General features: G+C 44.8%; 1 protein-coding gene across 1 annotated transcript; it reads left to right on the plus strand.

Annotated features, from left to right (window-relative positions):
* The first annotated feature begins 1,295 nt into the window (after positions 1-1,295).
* SNAI1 (snail family transcriptional repressor 1) lies at positions 1,296-3,577 on the plus strand. The gene is made up of 3 exons (XM_040435394.1): positions 1,296-1,447; positions 1,576-2,094; positions 2,665-3,577. The coding sequence occupies exons 1-3, from the start codon at positions 1,369-1,371 to the stop codon at positions 2,844-2,846; spliced, it is 780 nt and encodes a 259-aa protein (XP_040291328.1). The 5' UTR covers positions 1,296-1,368; the 3' UTR covers positions 2,847-3,577.
* Positions 3,578-11,781: the final 8,204 nt, after the last annotated feature.

Raw genomic sequence — 11,781 nt, forward strand, 5'->3', positions numbered from 1 at the left:
TATCTAAAATGTAAAGAACTGCAGGGATTTTTGTCGGTCCACTGACCGAATTGAGTACTTGTGAAATTATCCTGAGGGCCCAAAAATTGGGCATTTTTTGTTTTTCATTAGGTATTACTTGGGTACAGATGCTGAGTGCTCAGGTATTACTCTAGTACTGTTGCTGTGTCCAGGTATTACTCAGGTACTAGTGCTGAGTGCTCAGGTATTACTCTAGCGATAGGTACTGTGATAGTGGTGGAGTGCTCAGACAATACTCCAGTACTGGTGCTGAGTGCCCAGGTATTACTCCAGTACTGGTGCTGAGTGCTCAGGCAATACTCTGGTGCTGAGTGTCCAGGTATTACTCCAGTACTGGTGCTGAGTGCTCAGGTATTATTCTAGCGATGGGTACTGTGATACTGGTGCAGTGGTGCTGAGTGCTCATGTACTACTCTAGTACTGGTGCTGAGTGCTCATGTACTACTCTAGTACTGGTGCTGTGTCCAGCTACTACTCCAGTACTGGTGCTGGGGGCCAGGGGCTATCCATAGTACTCAGTATATTGGGCAGACTAGATGGGCCAAATGGTTCTTATCTGCCGACACATTCTGTTTCTATATGTTTCTATGAGTGCTCAGGCAATACTCCAGTAATGGTGCTGAGTGTCCAGGTATTACTCCAGTACTGGTGCTGAGTGCTCAGGCAATACTCTAGTACTAGTGCTGTGTCCAGGTACTACTCCAGTACTGGTGCTGAGTACTCAGGCAATACTCTAGTACTGGTGCTGTGTCCAGGTACTACTCCAGTACTAATGCTGAGTGCTCAGGCAATACTCTAGTACTGGTGCTGTGTCCAGGTACTACTCCAGTACTAGTGCTGAGTGCTCAGGCAATACTCTAGTACTGGTGCTGAGTGTCCAGGTACCACTCTAGTACTGGTGCTGAGTGTCCAGGTACCACTCTAGTACTGGTGCTGAGTGTCCAGGTACCACTCTAGTACTGGTGCTGAGTGTCCATGTACCACTCTAGTACTGGTGCTGAGTGTCCATGTACTACTCTATTACTGGTGCTCAGTGAACAGGTACTACTCTAGTACTAGGTACTCCGGGGCCCCGCCCCCTCAGCCTCCAGCTATGTTCTTCAGTTTCTCGTCTTTATTACAGGGTAGAAGTTTCACCAAAATCCACAGCTCCAGGCACCTGCTGGAAAGAGGGGGCGTGGCTGACACTCCCCTGCTCGCTGATTGGCTGGCCTCTGACAATGCTCATTTACATGGGAGGTCCCCTGGCCGGAGGCTGCATATTAGGCAGCGCAGCGCTGAGCCGGACAGTGCCTTCCCTGCTGCCAGTGCCGAGACCCCCGCTGCCTGCAGCCTCCTCCCGGCATCATGCCCCGATCATTCCTGGTAAAGAAACACTTCTCTGCCACCAAGAAGCCGAACTACAGCGAGCTGGAGAGCCAGACAGGTAAGGGCACCATGCTGAGCAATCAGTACCTGATGGAAGTGATCCATGTGATGCTACCTAGTTGTAGCAGAGCTGCTGCGGACTCCTGGAGCACCACGTGACGCACCTTTCCCCTCTCTCTCCTGCAGTGTACATCTCTCCGTTCCTGTACGACAAGTTCTCCATCCCTGTGATCCCCCAGCCTGAGATCCTGAGCACAGGAGCTTACTTCTCCCCTCTGGTCTGGGATACCAGCTTACTTACTACCTTCTTCACCACTGAGCCTGACTACAGCAAGTCTCCCATCTCCACATCCAGCGATGACTCCAAACCTCTGGACCTCACCTCCTTCTCCAGCGAGGACGATGAGGGGAAGACCTCGGACCCCCCTAGTCCTGCCTCCTCAGCCACAGAAGCTGAGAAGTTCCACTGTAACCTATGCAGCAAGTCTTACTCCACCTTTGCTGGACTCTCTAAGCACAAGCAGCTCCACTGTGACTCACAGACCAGAAAGTCTTTCAGCTGCAAGTACTGTGAGAAGGAATATGTCAGTTTAGGGGCCCTAAAGATGCACATCAGGAGCCACACGCTGCCCTGTGTCTGCAAGATCTGCGGAAAGGCTTTCTCCAGACCTTGGCTTCTACAGGGACACATCAGAACACACACAGGTAAGGACCCGCTCTCACCTTCTGGATGCAGTTGGCTTTCTGTTCCTTTTGTTGCGGTGCAGAAGTAGTTTCTGGGAATAGTGTCTGTATCGTAGATCCCGCCGTCCTCTGATCTTGGTCATGTGACTCTAATGGCGCGTTATTTGAATCTGTAGATGATGTCTTAAACCCCCTCCATACTAACTAGGAATGACCAAGGCTGATATCAGACCAGGGGGTTCTGTTGCACCTGTTGGTACAGTTGTAGCAAGGCTATGTTCCCCAGCTGCCACACTGGCTCACGTTCACAATACACCTTCATCCTCCTCCTCCTCACAGGGCCGCTCTGATTTGTTGTGACTTGTATAGCTTTGCTTTCACGCCCCTCTTCAAGTGCTAGGCATGAATTGGGATTCTTAGACCCTTCCCTGCATTTTATACAAACGGTGAATGACCAATGTAACGCTCCCACTCCCCATACACCATAGGGCCACTACTGATGGTCACATTCTGGTCACACGACGACTGAATTTTGTTAATTTTCTTAGACATTAATTTGACGTTTTTCTTATTTATTTTTCTCATGAACAGGTGAGAAACCATTTTCCTGCACACATTGTAACCGGGCCTTCGCTGACCGCTCTAATCTCCGCGCTCACCTGCAGACCCATTCAGATGTCAAGAAATATCAGTGCAGATCCTGCTCCAGGACTTTCTCACGCATGTCCCTCCTTCACAAGCACGAAGAGTCGGGCTGCTCTGGGAGCCATTGATCGGTTCTTGTGCACAAGTGACTGTGAAAGACGTTACAAAGGGTTATCGGGGGCCCCCTAAATACAAGTGCCTTGGCTGAGTGCAGCAGGCGCGCTCCTGTGGTTTTTGGGGTATCTATGACACTTATATAATGCTCTTAGGTGCTGAAATGAGCTCGCTGTGTTCCAGAGCCTTATTGCGACACCCGCTCCATGAGTGTCACCAGCGACGTTGTGAGGTGCTGAAAACCAACGAAATTCCACTGCGACTCATAGTCGTCTAGACAAGCGCCGAAACCTTGTGGTTCGCAAAACACGTAAAAGCGGCAGGTTATAGAAACCAAATTCCTTCTTTGTTTTATGGAAGCAGAAAGAGGGCTATTTCTTCTATTTTTATGAAGGACGGAGTCAAAGTGTTTAAAATGCATTCATATTTTTGTGATTGTATATAAAAAAAAAATGTATATGCCAAGAAGGTGTTATTATGCAGCGGTGATCTCCCTCTTACAGGGCAGCTGTTCGTCCGCAGCACAATGGCTGCAGCATTAACAATGATCAGGAAAGAGCGAGCCGCTTGCGGTTACCAAACAACAATTGTGTTTACAGAGCTCTTGAGCACCTGTTAATGCGACTCTTAAACAACTGCCTTTCATGCGATCTCACATTAATAGCGAGCAGTTGTCAGCCGATACAATGGCTGCTTGTGAGCGCCAGCCCACGGACAGGTGGACGCCAAAGAACTCCTATTTATGTGCAGGAAAAAAGGTGTCGATTCAGTTTATGTTCTTTCTTTCCATAGTTTTTTTTATTTTATTTTTTCTACATAATCCGTACAGATGAATGTTTACATTTCGATGGTACACTGGTATTTATATTTTTTTATCTTCCACATTTTGTACTGATGAAACTTTTATAGTTAAACACAAATTATTTGATATTAAATAAATAAAAAAAACTTTAATTTATAAAACTTGGTTTTGCTATTTTTCTTGGTGGCCAATGAATTCTGAAAGTTTAGGATCCAATGTAAAGAACCCAGGGAGGGCTCATGCCTCAGAACCCGTTCATCCTCCTTGCAGCTTTGACTGGTACAAATACACGATACTTGTGTTGCAGTATTCTGGGTTGAATATGTAATCTCTTTATTATACTCTCGCCTTAAGGGCTCATTCACACGGCTGTTGTTCGTCCGTTTTGTGCATTGGTGGCTGCAATCCGTGCAGCTGCCGCGACGGATCCAGACCCATTCAACTTGAAAATGTCCGTGATCTATCCGCACCGCAAGAAAATAGAACATGTTCTATTTTTTATTTTTTGCGGTGCGGAGTCACGGGACAGAAACCTTTTCGTTCTGGATTGCAGACCCATTCAAGTGAATGGGTCCGCAGCTGTGATGCGGGGTGCACACAGCCGCAATATGGGCACGGCCAAACAGCGGCGATGTGAATGAGCCCTAACAGGGTTATCCAGGATTAGAGAATCTTAGCTGCTTTCTTTCAAAAACCGCACCACACCTGTCCAGAGGTTGTTTGTGGCATTGCTTACAACCCCTTTGAGGCCTCAAGCACACCACCGTATTTTTGTCTGCGTCCAATCCACATTTTATTTGCAGATTAGATGCGGGCCCATTCATTTCCTATGGGGCCGCAAAAGATGTACACAGGACATCCTGTACTGTCCGCATCCATATGTCCGTTTCACAGCTCCGCCAAAAGAACATGTCCTATTCTTGTCTGTATTGCAGACAAAAATATGCATTTCTACAGTAGGAAAGAGGGATGCGCTCAGCCAAGACCCGTGTTTTTATTTTTTTCGGATCTACGCTTCGCAAAGACAGCAAAACGCTTATGATTGTGTGCCTGAGGCCTAAAAGAATTGATAACTGTGACTCATTGCAACTAGTGCTATTATCCAGGAACTAGAACTCCTTACATATGGTAGAAGTAGCAAGGGCATGCTGTGACTTGTAGTCCCACAACAGCTGGGGGGGGGACACGGGTTGTTTCTAATTCTGCCAATACTGTAGCCTGAAAGAATTGAGTCTTAAATTAGGAAGGCATGCAGAACAATATGTTGTGTGCAATGGATGCCAGTAGGAAACACCTGCTATTCTCAGTCCTTTCACGGGTATGAGGGGATTCCTGGCCTCTTATCAGCAGGTACAGGGACATGAGATTCCAAATCCTTACCTTTTCCTTGTAGACTCTGTAAGGTGAAGGGGGGGGGGGGTGTAACATTTTCTATTACTAGAAAAATGCCACATACAGTTCTTACAGTATACTCCTATATTTTCAATGACATATGAACATGTCAAAGTGACTCCACTGAAGAGTGAACCCCAGAGGTGGTGACATCCAGGACAATTGCCTGCGTCTGTTTGCGGTGAATTCTTTATTTGGCTGAAATGTTAACAACACAGGCATGTGCTGACCTGGTGGCTCCTTTGCTGCTGGGCAGGTTTCTTTAAATGGGGAGTTCTTTTCAGTGAATAGATGTAGCTGGCAGCTATTGTAGGGCCAAACCTGTCATCCAACCTCCCAAGAAAGGACATGATGATAACGATCATTAAAAGCAAGATGTTCTGAAGCAGCTTAGAATCTTTAGTTTCAGCCGAAGAAACTGCAGCATTTTCATCCTTGGAGCAAGTGGATACAACAGGTTTGATGAAACTTTCTATTTCTCTATATAAAGAATCCTATGGCCCCAAGCGTCCTGCTGGTCTTGAGACGATAGGTGGTCGGGGCCCGTCCCTGTCTGTACATGGCCTTAGGCCGTGCTGTTTCTTGTGTTCTTCACGCAGGTTAACAGCAGAGTGTAGAAAAGTTAATTGGCCACTGAAAATAACTTGCTCATCGCCTCCAGCCAGAGTTCAAGGAATTCGCAAAGTGGATAAAGGTTTTATTGGAGATAATTCTAGTAGGTATTTACCTCTCACAAACAAACAAATAAAATAAAACTGCACAATTTAAATAGTAAAAAGATAAAATAAGTAAGCAACGCTGTATCAAAACCCAATGCAAGAAACAGCCGTGGGTACAGGACAATGGTACACTACACTCGGGTATAGGGCAATAAAACGATGATACTGGGAATACAGGAGTATGATACACTGACACTTGGGGTACAGGACAATGAGACACTGACACCAGGGGGCTGTTATGAGCAACGCCAGTCTCTGTTGCTTCATGGTCACCTAGTTACTAACTTTGGGCAGTTGCTATGCATCCAAATCTGGGTTTGGACTATTGTCTTGTTGATTAGGGTGGAGGTGCTGATTGTCAAGACTCTACATCAGGGATGGCCAACCTGCGGCGCTCCAGCTGTTGCAAAACTACAACTCCCAGCATGCCCAGACAGCCTACAGGTATCAGCCTACAACAGGGCATGGTGGGAATTGTAGTTTTACAACAGCTGGAGGGCCGCATGTTGGCCAGCCCTGCTCTACATATTCAGGCCTTACACCATTCTGGTTGTCAGGTATAGCATTTGCTGGATGCATTCCCCTCCATATATTTTGTATGTTGTTTTGTATTTTGGGATCTGTAGTTGCATGGTTGTAACTTGCTCTAGTCTAGTATGTTTTCTCTTAGTACTACCACACAATGGAATGACCCCTTAGTACTCCCACATAATAGAAGTCCCCCACACAGTAGAGTGCCCCCTCACAACCCTTAGTGACCCCCTTACCATACACAAAGCTAGTTGGCTAACATTACCCTATTTTACATGTATCTATTAGTTAGAGCCCAACTATTAAAATGATTCCTTACTTCAACTTTCTTAAAATCTTTGTGCTCATTAACAACCCATCACTGCGTATTAGATCATAGGGTCATAACGACAGAAGGGACTGTGTTTGGTGCACACAACTCCATAAACCCTATCCTGTTATATATTCGTCTCTATTATTGCATCATTCCATCACATTCTTATTTTCTGTTGGTGGTAGCTTGCTACTAAAGAATTGTACACTGCCCCCTGACATGTTTCGCCAGGAGTATACCAGCCTTCCTGCTGGGAAGTGCACAGGGCGGTAAATGGCTGACCAGGGAGGTGACAGCTCCAGGCTTCACCATTGTCTTCAACTGAATCTGCGTCCTCAGGAAATCGGGACATGCCACAGCCATCCCGGGACGGCAGAACAGTCGCAGAAATCTGGCACTATCCCACCGGATCCCGCACGGTTGGGAGGTATACCTTTATATATGTTTTAGTCTGTTTGTTGCACAATTCAGCCCTTCAGTATCTGAGTATCAAAAGTCACTGTTAGGACTTGGAAAGGTGATTGCACCGCAGTCTTCTCTATGCTCACCAAGCAGAGCGCCATATATTGTATAGTGGTTGTGCTTGATATCGCAGCTCAGTTCCTTTCACTTCAATTGGGCTGAGCTGCGTCTAGGCCACATGACCGATGAACTGTCACTGGCCTAAGAAAAGGTGAGAGAAGGCCACAGTGCTACTGCGAGAGCTGGTACCTTCTCACACGGCTGATCAGCGGTGGTCCCGGGTGTTGGACGCCCACTGATCAGATACTGATGACCTGTCCTGAGGATAGGTCATCAGTATATAAGTCTAGGAAAACCCCTTTAAAGTCTGTGGGCCAATTCACATGTCTGAATTAAATAAATGCCGTTTTTTTGTTTTTTTTTACCATGCGGATGTAAAAACGAACAAATGTAACATATTGGGAGACAATATCAGACTACAGGCTTGGTTTGTTGTCTGTTACTATGGGGACACATAGGTCTGCACAAAACCTGTAGACACAAATTGGGATGGGATTTTTAACCAAGACAATTTGCAAATCTGATGTTTATTTTTGATGCCTTGGAACAAAAAAAATTGTGTAACAGTGGACATAGCCATAAATTATTGATGTCAGTAAGGCAGAGAATTTAAGACCTAAGGTCTTTTTTATGGCACCATCCTCTCATGAACCTAATGATTTTCTCGGTAATTAATACTGCTATCACCACCTAAGGTTATGCTGAGGACACTGTACTAAAAGCAGCCGCGGTCTTTTCTGTCAGGTTTCTGGATGCTGCCGTGGTCTGTTCTGTCAGCTTTCTACTCAGTGAGGTAGGCTCCGCTGACCGCCATTTCTCCGTTTTCTGAATGGTGGAGAACATCAGTGACGTCACTGTGCAGTGGCCGCGGCTTCCCTGAGAACTTTTACTTAGAATTCTGAGGAGGAGCAAAATGGCAGAGACCGGTGTGTGATTAGCGCAGTGTTATGTGGTGTCCTTGCTGAGCAGCAGAGGATGCTGCTTCTTAGGTGTAATAGACAGTCGCCCAACTTGGTATTCAGACTGGGAGGCCTTTATCTGTGACACATGGAGGTTACAGGGCACGTGGAGTGCACATCCTATACTACAGGACTAGCGTCTCAAAAAAATAAAAAAGTGATATATAGTGTGCATTTACTATGACTTTGATTTCCTAAAGTGCAAGTTTATCAGAATTAGGCCTCATGCACACGACCGTTATGTTCCGTGTCCGTTGTTCCATTTTCCGTGATTTTCTGCGGACCCATTGACTTTCAATGGGTCCGTTGAAAACTCGGCTAATGCACCATTTGTCATCCGCGTCCGTGATCCGTGTTTCCAGTCCGTCAAAAAAATATGACCTGTCCTATTTTTTTCACGGACAACGGTTCGCGGACCCATTCAAGTCAATGGGTCCGTGAAAAAACACGGAGGCACACAAGATAGTCATCCGCGTCCGCGCCTCCTAACTTGACTTAGATGTTTTTTTCACTTTTCATGTCTGGTGATCCTCCAAAAATCAAGGAAGACACACAGAAACAAAAACGGAAACGGATCACGGAACAACAGAACAGCTTTTTGCAGACCGCAAAAAAATACTGTCGTGTGCATGAGGCCTTAGTGACACATATATACATCTTGCTGGCTCCTGACCCGGTGTACATTTGTGCTTTGATGCTTGTAAGCTGTATGTCCAGACGTTCAAGTTTTTGATGCAGTTTTTTGAAGCCAAAACCAGGAATGGACAAAGTTTTGAACAAAATAACGTTGGATCTTTGATCCGAAGCGCGCTTGCTGAACCCGATAATTTATCATCCAGCCTGAGCCCCTATGTTAAAGAGGTGAATGCAAAATGCTTGAAAAAAATTCCAAGAATTACAGCATACTGCATTTTTTAAAAGAACCCAGAAATGCAAAAATCACCCCTGAACGAACAAACAAGCCAGTAGTCAAAAAAAGGCCTGTGTGTTCTGTGTTTCTTATTTCCCGCAGACCATCAGACTACTGATGGAGCTGGCATTTTTGCTGCAAAAAACACCACTATAACTTCAGAAAAACGCCACTAAGAAACTACAGGTGAAAGCACCATTAACCAGGAGGGGGTCCAAAACACAGAAGAGGCACGGTTATTTCCATTAGATGTTTTCTCTGTAGGTTCAACTTCTGGTTTTGGCTTACAAATACTGACCACATAAAAGTGGCTTGGTTTTTTCCCCAGCAGTTTTTGAAGCCAAAGCCAGGAGTGGATCATGTCTAAGGACACACATGAAGGAAAGGCTGAGCCATATCCTTTTTTTGAATCAACTACTGGCATTGGCTTCAAAAACTGCATAAAAACCCTAAACCCAGCATGCATGTCTTCCCGCATGTTCAGATCTTTTAAATGTAGTTTTTGAATCCAAATCCAGAAGTACATGTGTCGCGCAACACAAAAATATACGTGACTTGTCTTCACCTTGCTGTCACGTGACTATTTTTGAACTGAAAACACAACTGTCTCGCATGTCGCACACAACATCCATGAAAGTTAATAGAAGACTCGCGACTTGCGATGTGACACAAAATCCAAAAGTAGGTTGCATGTCATATTGCGACACCATTGACACATTGCATGAAATGTTGTGCGACTTATGTCCTGCTCACTGAGATGGAAGTGCAACGCACCCACAGGGCCGCGTCTGGGGTATCCCTTGCCCCTTAGGAGGTTTCTACAAAATATGTCCCTCTTATAGAACAAGTAAACGTGACGCCAGCTCAAGGATCCCTTTGTAGATGGTAAGGTTGGTACCCAGGGGTAGGATTGCCAGAGTGGTGCAGGGTGGCCTACAGTCTCTGTAGATGTTATATACATGTGTCACGGTGTTCCTACCTGGATATCCGTGGATCCCAGACGTGATGTGGTACGAAGCAGTGCAAAAGGGGTAGTTGAACTTGGATGATGAACAAGTGGAATAAATGGAGTCCAGACTTTGTAGTAACGTTGAACAGTGGCTTTTACTTGGCATAAATTGGTAATCCAAACAGCTTCCAAACGATATGTTGGTCATCAGCAGGTATTGGCTTAACTTTGGAAGGCAAATGCTTCTCTGCACTAATCACTATGCTTGGCTGGATAAATAGGAAACTCTTCCTCTTCCGCTGTAACTTAAGATAGCTGAAGTCTGTAGTCTGTCTGTTAGTTATAATTAGTGATGAGCGGCAGGGACAATATTCGAATTCGGGATATTTCACGAATATTTTGTAGAATATTCATCATATATTTGCGAATTCGAGATTATATTCTTGATTGTGAAAATCGGCAATGTATATACACGTGTCACGGTGTTCCTACCTGGATATCCGTGGATCCCAGACGTGATGTGGTACGAAGCAGTGCAAAAGGGGTAGTTGAACTTGGATGATGAACAAGTGGAATAAATGGAGTCCAGACTTTGTAGTAACGTTGAACAGTGGCTTTTACTTGGCATAAATTGGTAATCCAAACAGCTTCCAAACGATATGTTGGTCATCAGCAGGTATTGGCTTAACTTTGGAAGGCAAATGCTTCTCTGCACTAATCACTATGCTTGGCTGGATAAATAGGAAACTCTTCCTCTTCCGCTGTAACTTAAGATAGCTGAAGTCTGTAGTCTGTCTGTTAGTTATAATTAGTGATGAGCGGCAGGGACAATATTCGAATTCGGGATATTTCGCGAATATTTTGTAGAATATTCATCATATATTTGCGAATTCGAGATTATATTCTTGATTGTGAAAATCGGCAATGTAATATTCGCGTAATGTGTGCGAAATACAGGCGTGGGAGACTGGGGAAAATGGTTGGCACGGAAGAACATTAGAATAGCTTTATATGCAGATACAGTGCTCCCATATATTTGCGCTTGCAAATTTTCGGCAATTAATGATGAGCATATTTTTTCACAATACGTGCAACTTGTGACATCACAGCACTATGTCTGTAGCATGTACAGTTGTGTTCAAAATAATAGCAATCAGATATCACTAACCTGATCAATCACTGTTTTTAGTAGAAATTATATTTCTACATGGCAAATAATTTACTAGCAGGTGTAGTAGAGTAATAGAAATCCAACAGACCCAACAGTCATGACATGCATGCTGCTGATTCTGTGTAATTGAATCACTTATTGAAAGGGGCATGTTCAAAATAATAGCAGTGTGGAGTGAGGTCATTCATTCTTAGAAAACAGGTGGCAATTATTGCCCTTATTTAAGGAAGGAAGGCAGCAAATGTACATGCTGGTTATAGTGCATTTCTCTCTGAAATTCTGAGGAAAATGGGTCGTTCCAGACATTGTTCAGAAGAACAATGTACCTTGATTAAAGAGTTGATTGGAGAGGGGAAAACATATAAAGAAGTGCAGAAAATGATAGGCTTTAAATGCTTTAAAATGGCAACCAAAACCTGAAAGACATTGAAGGAAGTCGAAAAACTACCATTCGAATGGATAGAAGAATAGCCCAAATGGCAAGGACTCAGCCAACAATCAGCTCCAGGAAGATCTAACAAGGTCTAAAGTTACCTGTGAGTACTGTTACAATTAGAAGACTCATATGTGAAGCCAAGCTATCTGCAAGAAGCCCCCGCAAAGTCCCACTGTTGAAAAAAAGACATGTGCTGAAGAGGTTACAATTTGCCAAAGAGCACATTTACTGGCCTAAAGAGAAAT

This window comes from Bufo bufo, chromosome 6 (genome assembly GCF_905171765.1).
Source record: "Bufo bufo chromosome 6, aBufBuf1.1, whole genome shotgun sequence".
NCBI classification, from domain to species: Eukaryota; Metazoa; Chordata; class Amphibia; order Anura; family Bufonidae; genus Bufo; species Bufo bufo.

What these genes read in the sequence shown, in the direction of transcription:
- SNAI1 (XM_040435394.1), top strand. Translation starts at nt 1,369, where the DNA reads ATGCCCCGATCATTCCTGGTAAAGAAACACTTCTCTGCCACCAAGAAG. An exon ending in CGAGCTGGAGAGCCAGACAG is followed by an intron (nt 1,448 to 1,575) that starts GTAAGGGCACCA and finishes TCTCTCCTGCAG; the next exon opens with TGTACATCTCTCCGTTCCTG. An exon ending in ACACATCAGAACACACACAG is followed by an intron (nt 2,095 to 2,664) that starts GTAAGGACCCGC and finishes TCTCATGAACAG; the next exon opens with GTGAGAAACCATTTTCCTGC.